The 22,148-nt window shown below is 40.0% G+C and overlaps 1 protein-coding gene across 1 annotated transcript; it reads right to left on the reverse strand.

Annotated features, from left to right (window-relative positions):
- Positions 1 to 6,903: 6,903 nt before the first annotated feature.
- GALR3 (galanin receptor 3) lies at positions 6,904 to 9,591 on the reverse strand (the record flags this gene model as incomplete). The annotated part of the gene is made up of 2 exons (XM_081330237.1): positions 9,147 to 9,591; positions 6,904 to 7,474 (listed from the first exon to the last, which is right to left on the reverse strand). The coding sequence occupies exons 1-2, from the start codon at positions 9,494 to 9,496 to the stop codon at positions 6,904 to 6,906; spliced, it is 921 nt and encodes a 306-aa protein (XP_081186363.1). The 5' UTR covers positions 9,497 to 9,591.
- Between the last annotated feature and the right edge of the window lie 12,557 nt (positions 9,592 to 22,148).

Below are 22,148 nucleotides of genomic sequence, written 5' to 3' on the forward strand. Positions count from 1 at the left end.
ACCTTTAGGAGACAATACTGTGCAATTGCTGAGGTAAAAATGAGGGTACTTTTATACAATCCCATTGATTACGTTTACGTTCTAATTTTAACATGTGAATAACATGATTTTCTTCAAATAATCTTTCTAAAATAACGAGATTTTTTGTAGTTTTCAGAAACTACACATTACATTCAAATAGGACAAAGAAATAAATCAACCTATAATGGGCTACATTTAAGTAGAAAATTAGCAAACTACAAACCTCCAAAACGAAATGGTTTTATGCTTTTAGCAAGAGGCAAAAAGGCAAAATAGGATATGAGAAGTTTATGAGAAATTTTGTTAAATAGGTGTGTCTGCAGGCCTTTTGGTTAGTCTGAACCAAGGAAAATGTGTTTGTTCCTGCTACATTCAAGTTGTTCTTCTAACCCTCATAAGAGTTATTATCTTGAGCTAGAGAAAACTGGGCTTCTACCCCCATTGTCTATCCTGTCAAAGGCTGAATAGAACATAATGTTGATGAACAGTACTATCTTTAATTATGATAGGGATTTTCCTCTTCTTCCACCAATTGGTCTCCTTGACATTGACTGGGGTTCAGATTTAGAAGAAACAAATTTTTAACAAATTACCTAGATTTGGATAGCTTAACCATCTTTCAAATTTGCTCTGAGTTTACACAGGTATATCCAAAGGAAACCAAATACAGGTAGTCCTTGGATTATAACCACAATTGAGCCCAAAATTTCTGTTGCTAAGCAAGACAGCTGTTAAGTTAGTAACACGGTTGTTAAGCTGTGTCAATGGTTTCCCCATTGACTTTGCTTGTCAGATCACAAAAGGGAATCACATGATCCCGGGACACTGCAACTGTCATAAATATGAGTCAGTTGCCAAGCATCTGAATTTGGATCATGTGACCATGGGGATCCTGCAACAGTTGTAAGTGTGAAAAATGGTTCTAAGTCGCTTTTTTCAGTACCATTGTAACTATGAACGGTCGCTAAATGAACTGTTGTGTTGTAAGTCAAAGATCTGTATCAGCTGATAGCTGGACTTATTCTGAATATGGGTATAGTGCTATTGCAGCACTAACACGTTTTTTTTAAAAGCTGAAAGATGTACTGAAGGATAGTATGCAGCACTGGAGAGAGAGCAGGCTCAGGATTGCATTACTTTCAGTTGCCATTGCTAGATTTAAGGTGCTGGTACTTACCTTTAAAGCCCTACATGGCCTAGGGCCGGGATATTTGCAGGACCGTCTGCTGCCAGGAACGGCTTCCCATCGCCCAGTGCGCTCACACAGAGAGGGCCTCCTCAGGGTGCCGTCGGCTAGACAATGTCGGCTGGCGACCCCCAGGGGGAGGGCCTTCTCTGTGGGAGCGCCAGCCCTGTGGAACCAACTCCCCCTTGAGCTCCGGATGGCCCCGGATCTCCGGTCCTTTTGCCGCGGCCTTAAAACATTCCTTTTTCATCAGGCTGACCTGGACTGATGACAGGGTTTTTTAAAATGTTTTTAATTTTTAATTGTTTAGTTTAACTTATTTATTGGGGCTGTTTATTTAATTTCTTTTAACTTTTGTATCGTTGTTTTTTATTGTTGTTAGCCGCCCTGAGTCCTTCGGGAGATAGGGCGGCATATAAGTCCCAAAAATAAATAAATAAATAAATAAATAAATAAATAAATAAATAAATAAATAAATAAATAAATAAATAAATAAATAAATAAATAATAGTCAGCTGCTGTTCAAGCTGATTCAGGTCTCCAAACTGTGGGTCACTTTGGAGAACAGATCAGTATAAAGGGATAGCCCAGTGTAAAAGAACTGGGTTCTCCTGATGCTCAGTACAGACAAAGACACTGTACAGGATCAAGAGGAAAAAAGTTTTGTTCACCTCAGCTTGAAGCGGTTCATTCAGTAGATGCTGGACTGATCACAGTCCCTAGTCACCTGTCTAGGATAACAACTGAATGGTTAGTGGTATGATTCTACCCATAACAAACTACGTGTCTTGTTATCTGCTTATGTTTGGGGGCAGGAATGACAATAACGTTTGAACAGCCAGATAATTTCAAACTGCTTCAAGTATGGGTGGGTGTGAGTTGAAGGCATTGTTATAGCAAACACAGCAGAAAGCCTCATGCTGTTGGGGCGCATTCATCCCATGTTTCGACGGAAATGGGAAAAGACTTGCCTTCCCCTATTTTGTCTTGGCAGCTTAACTATCCTGGCTATAGTCACAGCCAATGCTTGCCATCTTTCTTTCTCTCCCTTTTAAATCTAAAAAGCTTCCCCATGATGACAAGTAAATGTTTTGCCATTCTGAATAATATTTACCCAAGGATCTCATTTGAACAAGTTACTGTCAATAGGAATATAGCAGAGCATCAATTCAGCCTGGCAACCCTGCAGTTTTGGATTGTTCATTTTGCTTCAGCTCAGCCAAAGTGGCATTCTGTGATAATTAAAAAGCAGTATATGTGTGCCTTTGTGTGTGTGTGTGTGTGTGTGTGTGTAAGTGTGTCGGTGTGTCTGTGTGTGTATTTACAATTACATGAATTAAAACTTAGATATGAATCTGATAGCTTTGTTTCAGATTTCCTTAGTATCACCAAATAGAAGTTTTAATGAGTGTACATAAAAAAAACTTCCATTCATTAGATCGTAAAAAGAGTTAATAGCTGACATGCAGATTTCTTTGAGAAATGCATATCACAAAGGCAGTTTTGCATGGATTGTTCTTTATGAACTGGCCATTACACAGCATTTCTTTATTTTATTTACAATAGCTACTGAACATACATTGCAGTACTTTCTTGGTCTGCTTTTCTTAGAAGAATCTTTATTTCCGGCTTCCTTTCTTGACTCTTTCTTTAGCTTCTTTTTCTTTTCTCAGATAAAGATTATATTTCACTACATTGCTGAGCCTGAGTCTGTTCAGAGAATCATATTTGGATTCAGTTTTAGTACCTCTGTTGTCAAAATAAGCACAATACTTGAATCCTTTTCTCTTTCCCCTTCTTTGATAGATAAATGGTATGTAAATTGTAAATACGTATAAATGGTGAAGAAATAAAATTGATGCCTCAATTTTATCAGTATGGCAGATGTCATACAGCAGAACTTATCTAATAACATTTTGGAGCTGAATACCTAATTTCTTCAGTCTCTTATTATTTTGTTTATTTATATTCTGCCTTTATTATTTTCATAAATAACTCAAGGGCATAATAATAATACTAATAATACTAATATTCATTCCTCCTCCTATTTTTCCCACAACAACCCTGTGAGGTGGGTTGGGCTGAGAGAGAATAACTGGCCCAAAGTCACCCAGCCAGCTTTCATGCCTAAGGCAGGACTAGAACTCACAGTCTCCTGGTTTGGTGCTAAAAACTCACAATTGGACCCAAGACCACAGTGCCCTGTAAGTTCCTGTGGTAGAACTTATTTCCATGCAAGCATGACTAAGAGTGCTGTATGGCTATATTGCCAATCGCATATTAAAATATTTGCTGTAAGATGGACTAGAAGAAAGTGTTCATTAAATAAAGACAAATAAGCAACATGTGTGGCACATCCACACACAATGCTTGTGATACTCCCAAACCGCTTCCACACCTCTGCAATGCCACAACACAATTTCTGTTTAGAACTGAATTGGTTTACTTTATGCTTAGCTGCGTTCAACAAAAAACAAAGTGACATTTAGCAGGGTCTTTTTTAAAAGCACAATTACAATTCTTAAAGTTTCTTCTAGGCAATAGCCTTAGCTTAGAATCCTTTATACGATGCAACTCTGAAGAAGGAGATGACCGGTTTTCAGAATGGAAGTAAAGTTTTTTTTCCCCCAATCCTTTGCCACATGCAGAAATTGTTCTGTATCAATACATGCAATGAGGAATGTGTCCAAATGTTGAATAGTTTTATGGAGGTTTGAGTAGTAATCTGATAAAGACTATCTTGATTTTCATTGTAATGGTTTCACATATACTATTTTGTCATAATCTGTATCTATGAAAGAAAAGCATTACTATCGTCATAATGGATTCTTACTAATAGATAGACTACTTGGGAAAGGAATAGGCAAGATATCCAAAAGGGAAACTAAAAAAAAAAGCAAAACATAGATTACAAACACACAAATGAACCTTTCTTCACTAGTGTCATCCAGCCCTTGAGGTGTCAAAATAATAGCTTGGTGGGAAAGTAATATGCTGTCTCTATTCTCAGTGGCTAACAACATGCATTGTCTTCATGGAAGGAGACATTTTGAGAGTGGCTCGTGAATAGCCATGACTTGTCTTCTTCACATGCAGGCACTTCGCTAGGAATCCACCAATGACTGATCAAAGCCGCCCTGGTATCACATACACAGATGCCCTAAAAGAAGAACATGTGATTGATGGGCCAATTGGGCTTATAAAGACATATTGGGGGAAAATGAAGGTGATTTGAAAGACGCTAAGCTCATCTTCCTTTGGTAAATAAGTGCTGCTTTGATAAATAAGTTATGCATTGATTAAAAACCAGCAAAGCCTATTTGAATGAATGCATTTTAAATTTAAAAATGTAAATTTAAAAAATGAACATATAAGCAAAGGTTATTTTGTGCCATTTTCAACTGCTTTAAAAAATCTTGTGAGGCTGTGATGAACATGGCCCTAGAAAACTCATCCTGAGTGGAAAGTTGTATGGCAGAAAAATCAACCTCATAATAGCTCCCATGATTCTGCAGTTCGTAGAAAAGTGGAAAGATAATAACAGACTGTAATTGACTGTCATATATTCTCATTGCTTTACAACAATTCTTTGGAGCAACAGATCCTGAAGTGAAACTGAAATAATAAGCTATTTATATGAGCTATCAGCTTTCTTTACTGTTGGGTTTAAGATGCAAGATTGAAGATTGTGTTTTGTTCTGATACAAAGCCTTAAAACTAGAAGGTGAGGATTAATTGACTAAATACACCTGGGCCAGCTCTAATTTTCAAAGTCAGGCAACAGAAATAGACGTGCTGTGCTGCATATTTATGAATGTGAAATAATTAAAGTTAAACCTCGATCAGGCCTTTGGGGCAGTCAGTCTCACTGATAGAAAATACCAGTTTATCATTACTCATTCAAAAATGTATTCTGCTAATTCCTTTTGTTTGTTAAGAAAAGAGCACAGGACCAGAGCCTATTATGCTGATGATTCTCACTGGTATTCATGCTAACTCAGAAGTCAGTCCCATTAAATCAATAGAATCAGCACCCCAAATAAGTATGTAAGCAACAACAGGTTTTAACTGAAAGACATTTGGAGAAATACTTATTCATTGATATCAGTAATGTAGCACTTTGTTTCTAGGTTACTGCTGAATTCAAATTAACTGCGCAAGGCAGACAAAATTGCAATGAACAGGCAGATAAAAAAAGCTGCTCTAATCTTTAAAACTCCTGCTCAACCCCAAAATAAATACACAATAATTTGGGTTCACTTGTCATATTTTTGTTTCTCAATCAAACTATGAGGGTTGATTTCATCTAATATGCTCAGCTAAAATCAAACAATCACATTATGGTTGAGTATGGATGTGTGAATTCTATTACAAATTACATAATAACTCCAGCTTTGAGATGGTAAGTGGGGTCTCTTGGGTGTGCAAAAGTTTCAGTAGCTACAGGCCCCACATATCGGGACAGAGGGACTTCCATCCCAAAAATGTTTCAGCATTTCTTTAAATTAAAACCATACACTTCTTTGCGGAATAAAACTAAACTATCAAATTCAGCTCCAAAAATGATTCTATAATTCGGTGTTTCCTCTAACACATCTGTTTACTAAGACCATGTTTGGGTGGGTGGGTGGTGGGAGCTATATTGACATTGGAAGCAACAAGAAGGAAAGGAGGAGAGATTGAGTGGAAAATTTATCCTTAGGATTCTCAGAGTCCTAAAAAGGCTTGAATCAGAGCCACCTCTCAACTTTAGCTCACATTACCATGACATCAGCCAATACAGCTCTATTGGCTTATCTTTGTGACAATCAAAACCACAACTTTCTCCTCTCTCAAACAATGCTTAAGTGCTTTAAAATAATGTAAAATCCTATTTTGAAAAAATAAGCAAAAACAAAATCAAAATCAAAAGATAAAGAAATCCAAACATAATGTGTCTTAATTACAAGATGAAGGGGAGAAAGAATACATGCATTTACATTTTTTCAGTCTGGATCCACAAGCTACAAAAACATAAGCAACCACCCCGTTGTTCATAGATATATCTTTCAAACCCTAATTCCTATAGTAACCCAAGTACTTTGAAGCTTTCATTTATGCTTTCTGTAACCACTCCTAGAAGAGTAAATCAGAAGTATTAGAATGAACTTCCAGGCTCATCTTCACATCCCTCTAACTCTGGCATAAGGAGCTTGTGCACCATTTTCAAGTTACATGTCTTCGTGAAGATGGTCTAAAGTAATATCAAGATGCTCCCTAAGGAATTGTGGGTACTTTGGTTGCATTGGAAAAAAAATTAATTTGAGTCAACCTATCCTTCACCAACCCAAGCCTGATTTGAATGAAAATAAGGTAGTCATGCTGAGAAAGGATAATTAATACCATCTGCCATTAATAGTTAAAAATTACTGTTGTCCATGTTGCAGTCAATGAGGTGACTGTTGATAGTTCCAGAATTTTCTTGGTCCTTTTGTAATTTATGTACACATATGATACTGTAATGTCTTGTAAATGCTAGAGCCATTTCTCAGGAAGAATATCTTCCCATGATCTTAGCAACAGATCCATGCAACAGCTCATATTTTCCTCATTAAACCATGCTACTTTTGTGTTTCCTCCAAAGAAACCTACAGTCTGGTTGATGAAACCATTGGCCACTTGGATTTATTGTCAGTTCACTCCTTCTTGTTCTTGTCTTAGACAAGAACACAACTGAAGACTTGTTTGAACTTCTTGCGGAAGTGCTTGGAAATGAGAGCATAAACAATTGGGTTGAGGCAGGAATTGGCATATGAGCAGCAATGAGAAGCTAGGCGTAAGACATAGGTAGCTTGGTTAAAGGGGAAATAGCCAAACCAGAAACACAAGATCACTAGATGGTGGGGCAGCCAACACAAGCAGAAGAGGACAGTCACTGTAATAATCATCTTGGTGACCCTCCGTTTGGCTTTGCGGGACTCTGAGATTCCTTCCAGTGGGTCTACAGCAGTCCACAAGAATTTGATGGTTCTGCCATAAGCCAGGCTGACAACAGTGATTGGGAGGATGTAACTAAAAACAAAAGTGAAGATGTCTAAGATCTTCCGATGTTGGTCCTCCCAAACTGGAGCACAGATCAATGTCTCCTTGTAATTAATGGTTTGGTAATAGCTGAGATAGGGTCCTGCAAAAAGCAGGGAGAAGGTCCAAATCATGATAATAGCAAGGACTGCATTGCAAGTGGTACGGAGATTCCGAGATTTCAGTGGGTAGCAAATAGCCAAATATCTGGAAACAAAGCAGAGATTGATAAATTCAATAGATATAAATACACCTATCATTACTTTCACCTTTATCGCTTAAATGCATTGCTCTTATTGGCCCATTTTCTTCCAGATTCAGACTCTCCTTGTGACAAACCTTTTTCATTCCCTTTTCGGCATGAATTTGACACTTAAAATGCCACCCAAACCTACTATTTGAAAATCTACAGAAATTGATATAGGTGTTCATTATTTCATAATCCCACAAATATGATATGGATCTTTTCCCCCCAATACAGGTAGAAATATTTTGGAACCCACGTATTTGAACCATGCCAAAAATTCATTCTATGTTTAGATACGACATTTTTCTGAAAGAATTTATTCATACACCATTTGAGAGGAAACAGAAAGAACTGGTAAGTATGCTACAATTATTAAGGGGAAAGCACAAAAAAGAGTAAAGTGATAAAAATAGAAATAATTATGTAGAGAAGGCAAGACACTTTCTTTTTAATTGGCTGTGACGTAGGTGGAGGTTGGGAATGAAGATGGAGATCAAGCCTAAGGCTACAACTCTGAATGCAGTTGAATGGAATGAGAGAGTTTGGGTATGGTGAACAATCCATGTAAACTCTGTTGCCTGGAAGATTTTTGCTAGCAAGTATAAAGCTAGCAGAATGTGGAGCAGGCTGTTTAGATCCTACCTTCCTGATGTGTCATATTTTTATTTACATAAAAATGTTCATGGTTGATTTTAAATGTATCCTTCAATCTGATTGGAAGCCATCTAATCTAGCTCGAGACATTTCTATATCTCCCAGGCATGCTTGGGATACTTCTGGCCTCAACCACATAAGAGACAAATCAATTGGGATGCCTTAGTTATAGGAAGAGAGGAAGTATATTTTTTAAATAAATAAAAATAGACCACATGAGGGCTCCTTGGTGCTTTCTGAGCTTGGCTGTTTTCTTGCACATGTTTCAATACTGAAATTAGGTAATAACCTCAGTGCTATTAGGGAATGGGGTTTGTTCTCATTTTATACTCTAGTGCAGGGGTCTTCAAACTTGGCCCTTTTATGACTTGTGGACTTCAACTCCCAGAATTCCTCAGCCAGGAGGAATTCTGCTCTAGTGGCTCTAGTGGCTCGCCCTGTTAGTGTTGGTGGGAGTTGTCTTGGTAGTTCTTTGGTCGGGCTGTTTACTGTTAGCTCCTTTGTCAGTTTCTTGACTGGGGTATTGTTTGCTTCTTGATTGTTAGTCTAATGTTAATCTTGGTGATAATCTTTGCTCATTTGGGTGTTGATTGCTGGTGAGAATGTGTTTTGGTCTTTTTGTTCCCTTTTTGGCTTGTTGATTGTTTCTTTTGAATGACATGTAAACGTTTATGTTTATGTGCTGTGGATGGGTGCTTTCTCAGAAGATCTACGTACCTTTCATCTACATACTATACACATGTACATGTAGCTCAGAGAGCACAAGGACTCCACATTTCAACCCTGAATTACAAATATTCTCCTCTAATAGGGTCACATGTCAGGTACTTTAAGATTTTGGATAGTTAAAGGATTAAATACTGTCTTCCTTCTCCTGTTTAGAAATAAATAGACTGACATATCATATTAAGCAATGGTTTCTTCTTCTTTAAAAAAAATACATCTCAGTGCCTTAATACACACAACATATATATTTACCTGTCCACAGAAACAGCTGCCAGGGTAAAACTGCTGGCATACAAGGTAAGGTAAATGAAGAAATGCACAGCTTTGCAGGCAACGGCACCAAAAAGCCATCCATCCAGAGTATAGATGGTGGCCTGGAATGGGACACAGAAAACAATGAAGAAGAGATCTGCCACTGCCAGGTTGAGGATGAACAGGTTTGTAGTATTATATTTCACCTCTCCATTGTGTATCAGCACAGCCAACACCAGGCTATTCCCAACTGTGCCTACAAGGAAGATGAGGGAAAAGACCACAGGTATAATAATGCCTCCAGCTCTTGCTTCTAGGCTGACGGAAGATGTATTCCAGCTGTCTGGCATCTCTCCATCAGAGATAATTTAGGCCTGGCAAAAATAGAAAGAGAAATAAACTATGACCTCTCCTTAAGGACGGCTTTCACTCCTGGGTTCAGCATATGCTCTTCTTACCTCCAAAAATTGCCATTTTCATTTTCTATCCCAGAATTTGGCAACCTGAGATGAAGGATAACTTGATTCTTCTTCACTACCATTCCATCCAAAGAACCCCACTGGACTGACAGTTAAATCTTATTTCACTTGACCACACCTGAGGGCTGAAAGCCCATACAGGGGACACAGGTTAAGGTATATTCATTGCTGCTACTGCCTCTTGACAGCACTCAGCCTCCATGATATTACTTCTCCAATTCTCCCATTCTAAGCAACCTACCATTCAAGGCCAATATAGGGGAGTTAAGATGGCAGTCAAGAGTTTTCCAGAACAGGTTGTGGGAAGGCAAGAGGTGCCATGTTTAAATTATATGAGTAAAATAATGTAGGCTTAAGGTTAAAGTGGGCAGGACAAATAATGTGCAATGCTTGAAGGTCAGAAACATTGTGTCCTCCCACTCTTTTCGGGGTGGCTGTATGTTGGCATTGTAGGAGGAGAACCATGTTAGTCTATGGTGGAGTCTGATAGCACCTTTTCTAAATAAAACATTTTAATAAAATCAGTTAGAAAAGGTGCTAGAAGACTCCTCCTGATTCATGGGGGTTCTAAGAATTGCAAAAGTGATGCTGGGCTGGCTATAAGTGACTGTCAGCCCTTTGAGGTAAACCAGGAAAAGAAGCAGACTCAACAAATGTAGCTGGAACTATACTTTATTAAGCTAAACTATAGTAATAGAATTCTGAAAGCCTAGCCTGAGTTTTTCCCTCCCTGCCTTTTATATTATAATGCTGTATTTCTCAATCTTGGCAACTGAAAAATGTGTGGAGTGCAATTCCCAGAAGGGCTGGCTAGGGAGTTCTGGCTAGGAAATGACTGTTCTGCTGAATCAAGGAGGAATGAATCTTATCCTCTTACTCACACTTTATGTCTGTGTTAAAGCATACTTTTGTTTTTTTCAACCTTCGCCTTGCTTCTCCATCTCCAATTTCCTTCAGCTCTACAGTGACCTAAAGCTTGTCCATTCCTGACAAACTAGGTCCTTTAGCACATGCAACTAAAAAACTGAATATACCATATACACCTCCTGCTCAAGCGAGCTATGCCTGGGTTTTACTTTTGTGTTAAACTTTACATTATAAGCTCCTTGGAGCAAGGACTATATACTTGTTCTAAATTTGTACCTTGGCATTACTATATGTGCATTTACCTTTTCAAAGGTAAATCTATACCCAGCAACCATGGTTTCAAATAAGCAGGGTAGAAATGTTTGCAAACTGAAACAGCAAACAGAAGCAATTCTGTACTCCTGAAATATACAAAGCAAATGGGACACTGGTCAGGACTGGCATATTATTTTATTTGTTTATTCAATTTATAGGTAGTCCTCAACTTACAACCACAACTGAGCCCAAAATTTCTGTTGCTAAGCAAGAAAGTTGTTAAGTGAATTTTGCCCCATTGTATGACCTTTCTTACCACAGTTGTTAAGTGTGTCTCTGCACTTGTTAAGTAGATAACCCGGTTGTTAAATGAATTTGGCTTCCCCATTGACTTGGCTTGTCAGAAGGTTGCAAAAGTTGGTCCTGGGATACCGCAGCTATCCTAAATACATGCCACTTGGCAAGTGTGCAACAGTTATAAGTTTGAAAAGCAGTCATAAATTACTTTTTTCAATGCTGTTGTAACTTTCAACAGTCACTAAATGAATGGTTGTAAGCTGAAGACTGCCTGTATATAGCTGCCCATATCAACAAGTGACTCCGTGCAACAAACAGAATTAAAACGAAATAAAACAATTACAAACATTACAATTTTTTTGAGTCTCTGATGACTCTGTATGTTGGCTTATCATGAAAACAGCTGGTGAGATCTGAGTAGAAAGCAACTGCAGGCAAAATGCAAATGTGTGCCAAGAAGTTCCTATCTTGATATCAAAATCAGAGAAGCTTTTTGCTTTATCATGTGTCTGCATTTATTTTTTTTATTTTTTTATTTAATTAGATTTCTATGTCCCCTAAAGGCAACACCCAAATGCTTTTTAGTTTCAATTTCAGTGCATCAAATGCCTGCTTTTCTCAAAGCAAAAATACTGTACATAGAAAATGGATGCATTAAGAAAGGCACAGTGTGTAAAATACGAAACTATCTCTTGGTACATAAGGCAGGAATTTACTTAATGCCTAGAATTCACTTAGTGCCTAAAACAAAGAAGTAGGGGCCACTCATACTGTCTTGAGGAAAGCATTCTGTACCCAGGACACCACTAGTGGATGAAAAGCCAGCTACGAAGGCAATTGCTTCTCTACGCTGTTGCTTTCCTGCTTTGTCTTTAGCAGAAATCTGACACATGCATTCAACAGGTTAAGCTTTTTCTTAAATTAGCAGGGAGAAAATAATATTTGGATGAAATGTATTTATGTGTGACAATGTTTAAACACAAGAACAGAAGAAGAATAGAAATATGACAATAGGATCCACAAAAACTAAACACAGCAGCTCTGATCAGCATGCAAACCTGTCAATTTGAATGGCATTGGCTGCAATTTTGCACCCATCTACGCTCCAAGAGCATACAGCATTGGATGTTGGGCTCTACTTAAGGGGCATGAATTGGGCATCTTTGTCAGCTGGCCCTGAGATCTGTTTTTGACAGTCACTAAATCATGAATTTGCATTGTTGGGCTTTGTTTATTTTGGGAATCCAGCCAACACCATTTATACGGTATGGTTTGTTGCAGTTTCATGTTTGAATCTAGCCACTGTGGTTTATTCAATAAACCTTTGTTAAAATAAACCATGGCTTGGTATATTTCATGTATCCAACCAGTATCTTTTAGATGCCTATATTCAATATGCTAGTTTAATGTTGTTATTGAGCAATAAAGCTCCTTCTTCTCTGTTACTCAAGGTGCGAATTCAAAACTTCTTTCTTTTTAGGAGGGTCAAGGTTAAAAAAAACCCTCTGGCTTCCCTCCTTTACCCAGCTATTTTCCCCATAGCTGTTAAATCTCTTTCTTTTTCCTTGTTTGTGATCCTGTACAAATTGACAGGTTTTGAGGCAGGTCCTCTATTTTACATAAAGCCATGTCAAAGGGTATCCCTATGAAAAACCGAATCTTGGATTCCTCTCAGTCATAGGAATTATAGGAGCCCTGGCATATAATGTACCAATGAAAAAAAAAGTTTCGTCATAATAATTTGATTCACATATGACCTTAGGTCCATACATCATACACAACCAAAACCAATTAATAACATTATGGCTTAATATAATGAATGAAGTCAGTATATGATTTTAGGAAATAACAGGTACAGTATCTGCAAGGAACACTTAATGTCTACTCACATTCTTTGGTCCTTTTGTACAAATAGATTTTGCAGATTTTTCAGAACAATTCATACTGGAGCTGAGCATGTGAAATCACTGAATAAAGCTAATGTCTATCTCTAGTTTTAACTTGATTTAACTGGGTTCAGCCTTTAGGCATGTTTCTGGTGCACACAATTGAGGTTTTTGCTTTTGGCAGTCTATTTTTATATTTCTGCACCTTCCTTTCCACTGTTCATGTTAAGTGAATAATTCTGAATAATCAATAGTGACATTTTGCACCTCCTGATCATGCCACACTTAGCTTGTTTACAGTATGTACTCTTCCAAAAATTGGTTGTAAAAAAAGAGATAACCTTGGTGGCTTAAACAAGGGACCAACACAGGCCCTCAATGAAACTATTATGAGTATAATCCCACAGCTGTCTATGCTCTTTTCACCAATAGAAATAAATTCTGCCAGGACAAAAGCCTGGAAAATGCAAGTTAATAAATCCCAGTAGTGAAAAAATATTACACCAGGTTTGATTACATATTTTCATTTTTTAAATCTGTGTGATAATAACATATTCTAAAGTAAGATTAATGGGAAAGCACACAATTTGTATGATTATTGCAAGATCCAATCTGGATCAGTCACTGGGACCAGAGGTTTGGTCTTCCAAGCATTCGGACTCTGCTAGAGAGACGTTCCCTGAGGATGGGGGCTCCAGCACGAGTCCGAAAGCTCAGAAGACTAAATCTCTGGTCCCGGTGACCGACCCAGATTGGATCCTGCAACGCTATCCCGGGACACGTATATTCACCTTCACTCGTGTATGATTATTATTTAAAATAAGCTCCACATGACTTTTTAAATGACACTGTCCATTATGCTAGCAATGCAGATATAAAGAGAGGTTTTGCTCTGAGCCACCGAGGAAAATTTCTCAGAGCCACTGAGGAAAGAACATAGGTTAGTTAACATAATTAGCTTTCTGAATGTCAAATTTTTTTCTCAGTGACAAAGGTCTGTGCTTTATTCCAGAATCATAAAGCTTCTCGAAATGCTCTCTTTCTACTACTCGCCTCTGGAGTGCTTTGAGGTTCACACAAAGAGCTTGCATTATCCTTGGTAGAAAGATATACCAAATATATTATTTATTTTATAGTATTCAGCAAACAAAAATTATTATTATTATTATTAAAATTATTATTTATTTTATTCATCAAAGAAAAATTACACATTCGAACAAAGAAAATTGTCAAAGATAAAAGTGTTATATTACTAACAGAGAACAGTACCATGTGAAGTTAATAAAGCAGAAACAAATGCCGACATATCACAGCCATGAGCCACTTACCTAAAGAAAACAGCCTTCAAAAAACACTGAATTGCTATCCTCTACTCATCCCTTTGACAACACAGGTATTGGAATATGCAGTTTTATTTTTCTATTGCTGTCCAGCTGGACTGGCTCTGAGCTTCGCCCATACAGTTATTGTCCACTGCCACATGCCCTATTTGGAGATGGTATGCAGCTCTCTGCATCATTTTCTGCCTCAAATAACAGTTATTTCTTCTTTGCCTCGCCTGAACATAAAACTGCCACGGAAGAAAACACACCTGAAATTCTCCCCACTAAAAATAGGCAGAGCTGGTCTTGAATCTGGCCATTCCAGGAACATTTACTCCCTCCTTTGATCTCTGTGTAACCTGCAGAACTGTTGGAAAGCCACTCTGTAACAAGCCATCTTCCTCCTTGTAAGCTGCACTTACTCACTTTTATTAGACAAGAGATGGACTCCTCCTGGACTTGAAGCAGTAACTAGCAACAAGAAGAAGCCCTCATTCCCTTCACTCCAGAGGCCCCCCAAAAAAGGCTGAGCAGAATTTCTGAAGTTGTGATGACCAGATTTGATCTGTGATTCACCCCCCACCCTGTAATCTACTTTCAGCACATCTCTTCAACTCTTCCCTTTCTCTGCTTTCTTCTTTCTTCTCATCCTATAATCTGTCTTTGCTCTCCCCCTCCTGCTTTTGTTGTGCCTTTGTGTTAACCCTCCAGGAGCCAGAACTACTTATTCAATGCTATCTATCTATCTATCTATCTATCTATCTATCTATCTATCTATCTATCTATCTATCTATCTATCTATTATCTATCTATCTATCTATCTATCTATCTATCTATCTATCTATCTATCTTCTATCTATCTATCTATCTATCTATCTATCATCTATCTATCTATCTATCTATCTATCTATCTATCTATCTATCTATCATCTATCTATCCATCCATCCATCCATCCATCCATCCATCCATCCATCTTATATATTGCTCCCATCAATGACAGATGAGCATATTTTTCCACTCAATACTATATTTGCAACTGCAGCTAAGTAGTGTCTTCTGAATGACCATGGAAACAATGACACCCCAAAGACCATAACCAACTAAAGCTATATATCAGCTGGCATAGAGAGATTTCCAGAATATATTGAGAAGTTTCTTTTCTTTTCCTTTCCCTGTGGCCAAAAGAACCATCCTCTTACTACGCTTTAGCATAACCCCCAAACAGCTTTTCCAGATTAATTACACAGGCAGAATTTGCCTTATATTTAGGTTTCATTCCAGTGATTAGTTTCCTTTGGATTTATAGAAGCCATGTATATGAAAAAAAAAACAATTTCAGAGTCTGGTAACATGCTTCAGTTTATTCGTATGAATGGTAGAATGCACACTTTATATGCAGGACGCTGACACATCAAATAACAGAACAAAGGTGAAAAAATATTATTTTCGTAATGATCTAAAATTCCAGTTTGCATGTTGGCATAAAAGTCTCCAGAACAGATGAATTATACTGAGAAAAAATGCTAGTAACCCTCAGACAAAATAGTTAATAATTATCCATTTAATATTCTGCGGATGGTTAGGCTTGGGTCAGCCAAACATTATTACTCTGAAGTCCATTCAGTTGCAAGAGGTAGAGTGAAACACATTATTTATTTAACTGAAACCTGCACATATTTGAGATCATGGTTTATGTCCAGAAAACTGTTATCATAATTATGAGCTACTATCATTGGGTGGTTTCCTGTTACTGTTTAACTAGTGCCATTATTTTCATCTGCCTGGGATTAAACTGACAGTTTCATCAAGGTGTCATTTTTCTTTGTAAAACATAGGACATTCTTCAACTCTTTTGTTCCCATATCAGTCCTATAAATAAAGACAGTTTAGGATTTATACAAAAGAACAGTTTGCACATTTTTAAATAAATAATTCAATAACAATACCATTTTAAAGCCTGTCACTTTGGGTCAAGCAAGATCATACTGCAAGTCTGTCTGTGGCATATAAATCATTTCTACATTTAGATTAAATTATTTTCATGCCACAAAGAACACCATAATACTCAAAAAGTTATAAATACTACAGTTTGGCATCAGGCAATAGAAGGGGTAATGGGTGGGTTAATAAAAATGGATGTAAGCTTAGACAATTGTTGTCTATGTGTATATCCTGTATCGTTTTGTTTGGAAAATAGGCCCTGGAGTCTGCAGGTGTGTGTAAAACAAATATGGTGGAGTTAATTCAAAGAAACCCCTTGAGTTGAACCTTAGCTGTGTGGCACATACACAGTCCAGCCTACCTCACTGGATTGTTGGGAAAGTAAAGAAGATGACAATTTTGTTCCATTGTGAAAGAATAGAATAAAATATGTTCTAAAGTAAATTTGCAGTTAATTCTAGAGTATATTTTAGACATAAAGTATAAAAAGCACTAATAAAGGCCAAGAGCTTTATGACTGAGCTCCAAGAGAATTTTACATCTCAATACAACATAAGATTTATATGTTGATGGTACTACTCCAGGTAGACTGGGATAAATTCTGTAAGAATAGCAACACATACAGACATATTTTTAAAATTACTGACTCAAGCTCTGACACTTCACCTCCCTCTATAATAGCCACATTGCTTTTTGGAACAAATATAGACTAATATGTCACATGGGCAGGATCTACCCATCAGCAGCTCCTAGCTTAGGAGTTTTCCACTGAGGATTCTCCCCATCTCTCTCCTTCTGCTATAGAGGAAATTATCCATGTTTAAGATCCATGTTTATCATAAAAGAATAAAGATCCATGCAATCAAATTAGATTAGAGGACAGCAACAAAGATGATTAGGGAACTGGAGGCTAAAACATGAAGAACATTTGCAGGAATTGGGCATGTCTAGTTTAATGAAGACTAGAGCTGACATGATAGTTGTTTAGTTCGAATCGACGAGGACTCAGAGTGGTAAACACTGAACGAGTTTATTGAATACACAAAGTCAACTGCCAACTGTCAAATGTTGCAACCCTTTTATAGAGAAAGCGTTTGAACTGTAACCAATACAAACAGTCTCTTTTCCCGCTCCTTGGTTGTGGCGTCCAATGATTGCACCTTATTTTCCCGCTTTAAACTTTGCAAAGCTGCACTGTGTTTGCAATCTCTTCCATGGCTTATTGCTAACTATTTACATACATAACACCCCTTACCCCCCAGTTGGTGTCATTTCTTTACAAAATCCATTAGGTATTTTGGTGGCCTATGTATTCTGGACGGGTATCTGTTGCTTTGGCTATTAGGGACCCTTCTTTCTGGTTGACTGCTAGGCTGCTGGTTACTATGCTGGTTACTACTGGACCTGGGCTCTGGGTTACTGGCTACAGATGTACTGTCTTGTGTATTAGGTTGTGTTTGGGATTCAGTGGTCACTGGCCTACTTCGCAGGGGTATTTCCCAATCAATTGGACTGAATTGTTGTTGTTGGGCATCCGGGAATGTGTCATCTTGCCCGACCTCTACATCGCTTCCAGGCCTAATGTTGTCTGTACTGTTTCCCCTTACTGAGCTTTGGTCCCCCTCAGCAGGCACACACCCACTAGATCTTTTCCTCAGCTGGTCTATGTGTCTTTTACAGATCCTATTCCCTTCCCCCTCAATGATGTATGATAGGGGACCTAAGATTTCAGTTACCACCCCTGGAATCCATTTGTCCCCTTGGGCGTAGTTCCTGGCCCAAATCAAGTCCCCCACTTCAAATGTTCTGTTAGGAATGTCTAATTCAATGTTTGGTTGGAGTCTGTCAGGGTGTAATCTGTCCAACTTGGTCAATATTTTCCTGCCCCACCTCATTTCAGCTGGACTTTTCCCTGTAGCCGAACAAGGGGTTGTGTGTTGAGCCAACAAGAACTCAGCTAGTCTCTGATGCCAGTCTCCTCGAATGATTCTTTTAAGCGCGTCCTTCGTGGTCCTCACATTCCTTTCAGCCAATCCGTTGGAGGAGGGGTGGAAGGGTGCAGACGTCTTATGCTTAATCGAGTTGGCCTTGAGGAAATCCTGAAATTCAATAGATGTGAATTGTGGCCCGTTATCAGACACTATTAAATCCGGCAACCCATGAGTGGCAAAGAGGCCCCTTAATGCCTGTATTGTTCTGCCTGCCGTTACTGAACTGACCGGTACTACTTCTAGCCATCTAGAGTAGCTGTCGACTACTACAAGGAACGTTAACCCCTGGAAAGGTCCAGCGAAGTCAATGTGAATCCTGGACCAAGGATTCCTAGCTAGCTCCCATTTATGTGTGCGGATGTGTTGTTGTTCGGGCCTGGAACGTTGGCACAGATGGCAATTGGCAACGCATTCCTCAATGTCGTGGTCCAAACCTGGCCACCACAAGTGACTCCTAGCCAGGGCCTTCATCCTTACTATTCCAGGGTGTCCCTCATGCAATTCAAATAGAATAGCTGATTTGTGGATTTCTGGAATTACTACACGAGTTCCCCAGAGTAAGCAACCCATATGAACTGATAGTTCATCTTTCCTTCTGAAAAATGGACTGTATTTTACGTCCGGGTTGGCGTTGGGCCAACCGCTCATGACCCAGGCCATTACTCTCCTTAAGATGGGGTCCTTATTGGTTGCCTCAGCTATGTCTTTAGCAGTTAGGGGCAAATCAGGAATATCTTGTAGGGACATTACCTGTCCCACCGGGGCAGGGTCCTCCTCTGTTGTGCTAAGGGGCAATCTGCTAAGAGCGTCTGCGTGACCCATGTCCTTACCTGGTCGGTATTGGAGGGAAAATGAATATGCTGAGAGGAAAATGGACCATCTCAGCATCCTGGGAGACATAATTTGGGGAGTCTGTTTATCTGTGGTAAACAGTCCCAGCAGGGGTTTGTGGTCTGTCAGTATTGTAAAGTTCCTGCCATACAGGTAGTCATGGAACTTTTTAACTCCTGCCACTATGGCTAAAGCTTCCCTGTCTATTTGAGCGTAGTTCCGCTCTGCCTTGGTTAGTGTGCGGGAGTAGTAAGCAATGGGTCTTTGCATTCCCTGGGTGTCTAAATGGCTGATTACTGCCCCAACGCCATAAGGCGAAGCATCGCACGCCAGGTAGATTGGTCTGTTTTCTATAAAGTGGGTTACAGTGGAACTACTGGAAAGGATGTCTTTTAAGGTCTGGAAACTCGCTTTGTGCTTGTCTTGCCAATGCCAAGGGGTCTTCTTATCTAAAAGCCTGTGCAGTGGTTCTGCAATGGCAGCCTTATGTGGCACAAAAGTGTGATAAAAATTTACCAAGCCTAGGAAGGCCTGTAGCTCAGCCTTGTTCCTTGGTTCAGGAGCCCCTTTTATTGCTTTAATTTTTTCAGGGGTAGGGTGGACTCCGCTTTTGTCAATCCTGAACCCCAAAAAATCAGTGGATTTAACCCCTATGCTACATTTTTCCTTTTTTAATTTTAATCCAGCCTTTCTAAATCTACCCAGTACCTGTTCCAGCCGCTCTACTAACATTCCTTCATCTTTTCCAGCTATTAGGACATCATCAAAGTAAGGGCATACTCCAGGTATGCCCTTTAAGGTCCTCTCCATCACTTCTTGGAAGATGCCTGGAGCTGCTGCAATTCCAAATTGCAGTCTGTGGACTCGGAACGCCCCCTTGTGGGTAACAATTGTCTGTGCCTCTGCAGCCTCTTTGGAAACAGTCAACTGTAAGTACGCATGCGCCAAGTCGAGCTTGGCGAAGATGGCGGCGTCCTGGATCGTGGCGAGGACCTGCTTCACCGTCGGGACCGGGTAAGCATGCTTTTTCATTCCAATGTTGAGGGTGGCTTTGTAGTCGGCGCAGATTCTCACATCCCCATTGGGTTTGAGGGGTGTGACAATCGGCGTCTCCCACAAACCGCCCTCAACAGGTTCTAAAACTCCGAGGCCTACAAGCCGGTCGAGCTCGGCCTCGATTTTTTCTTTTAAGGCAAAAGGTACCCTCCGGGCCTTTAGCCTGATTGGATTTACTGAGGGGTCTAGGTTAAAATTAATGGGGGGCCCTTTGTACTTGCCTAGAGACCCATCGAATACGTCTGCAAATTCTTTGCAGACGGATTCGAGGGTCTTATTTCTAATCACTGAATTTATTCCCCCTATCCAAATTCCCAGGGCAGGAAACCAATTAAGCCCTATTAAGCTGGTCCTATTCCCCTCCGTAACTATCAAATCTAAGACCCCCTTAAACCCCTTAAAATTTACTTTAAGGCTGGTCTTTCCTTTTACGATTATTGGACTTTTTTGGAAGTCCATTAATTGAATATTTGTTGGTCTAAGTGGAATTCTTTTTCCGCTTAGTTGTTCAATTTTCTCAAGGGTTTCAGTGGAAATTATCGACACTGAAGCCCCTGAGTCGATTTCCATTCTGCAAGGGACCCCTTGCAGAAGGACTGTGATTTTTAATTTTCCGTCCGGAAAATTGTGCCCCCTTCCCCGCCGTCTCCGATTGACGCGGGCCACCTCCCTTAGGGTTGGAAATTTCACCCGGGTTTTAGGGGTCTCCTTGCCACTAGCATTAGGGGTTACCTTACCCTCTGGCCACACATCGACTTCGTTCAGACGGGTGTCCCGAACGCGATTTCTGCAGATGGCCTGGATGTGGCCGGTCTTGCCGCAAGCCCTGCACTTGGCGGTACGAAATCGGCAGGAAGCGCGGGGATGGTTGCCGCCGCAGCTGCCACATCGGTTCTGGGTTTCGTTGTCGCGTGGTCTGGTTGCGGTGTCCCGCCACGGTCGTTGTGCCCCGGTCGGTGGTCTTTGCGGTGTTGCGGGTTGTTGCCGGCGGCCAGGTTCAGGCCCCTCGCTTCTGAGTTGTCTTGGTGCCATCTTACCGAATCGCCTGGAGACTTCGGCGATCTCTTCCTCCCACTGCTGATCCACCTCCCCACAGTCCACATAGCCCTCTTGGTTAATTTCGGGTGCTGCCGCCATGCTACTGCGGGGGGGGTCGCGATAGCCGGTTGACTCATACGTTAGGAGTTCGTCGAGCACTTCCTGTAAATCGCCGGTAGGTTTGGCGATTATTCTATTTTGTAATTGTTCATCACGTAAGCCCAGCACGACTCTGTCCCAGATTCTAATTTCTAAATTATCGTATTTGCAACGTACTGCGGCTTCCCTGACGGCAGCGACGAATTTCTGTATGGACTCCCCCGGTCTCTGATTTCTCTTCTCGAAGATGCGCCACCAAAAGAGTTCGGACCTTCGGGGAGTAAAGTGAACTTTTAATTTTGCGAGGAGGTCGGCATAGGGCACGCTGGAGACTGGTTGTGGCTGGCACAGCCCGACAGCAACTCTGTAGACCGGTGTGCCGCAGATTGTCAAAAGTGCCGCCGCTTTTTTCCGGTCGTCGGTGATTCCGTTCACTAACAGGAATCCTTTGACCTGACCGATGTATTCTTCCCAATCTTCGGGGAAGTTAGGGTCGAATTCCTTCAGTGACCCGATTTGCGCCATTCGGAGAATTTTTTTCCTATTCTGCCGCGGCCGCTCGGTTGACTGTGACTCGCTCTGAATTTGCCGCTTTCACGGCAATTCTTCCTAAACTCTGGTCTTCTGTCAATCCCACCTTCGTCGCCAGTTGTTTAGTTCGAATCGACGAGGACTCAGAGTGGTAAACACTGAACGAGTTTATTGAATACACAAAGTCAACTGCCAACTGTCAAATGTTGCAACCCTTTTATAGAGAAAGCGTTTGAACTGTAACCAATACAAACAGTCTCTTTTCCCGCTCCTTGGTTGTGGCGTCCAATGATTGCACCTTATTTTCCCGCTTTAAACCTTGCAAAGCTGCACTGTGTTTGCAATCTCTTCCATGGCTTATTGCTAACTATTTACATACATAACAATAGTAGTGTTCCAATATTTGAG

Source organism: Vipera berus, assembly GCF_964194415.1.
Source record: "Vipera berus genome assembly, chromosome: 6".
In the NCBI taxonomy this organism is placed as follows: domain Eukaryota; kingdom Metazoa; phylum Chordata; class Lepidosauria; order Squamata; family Viperidae; genus Vipera; species Vipera berus.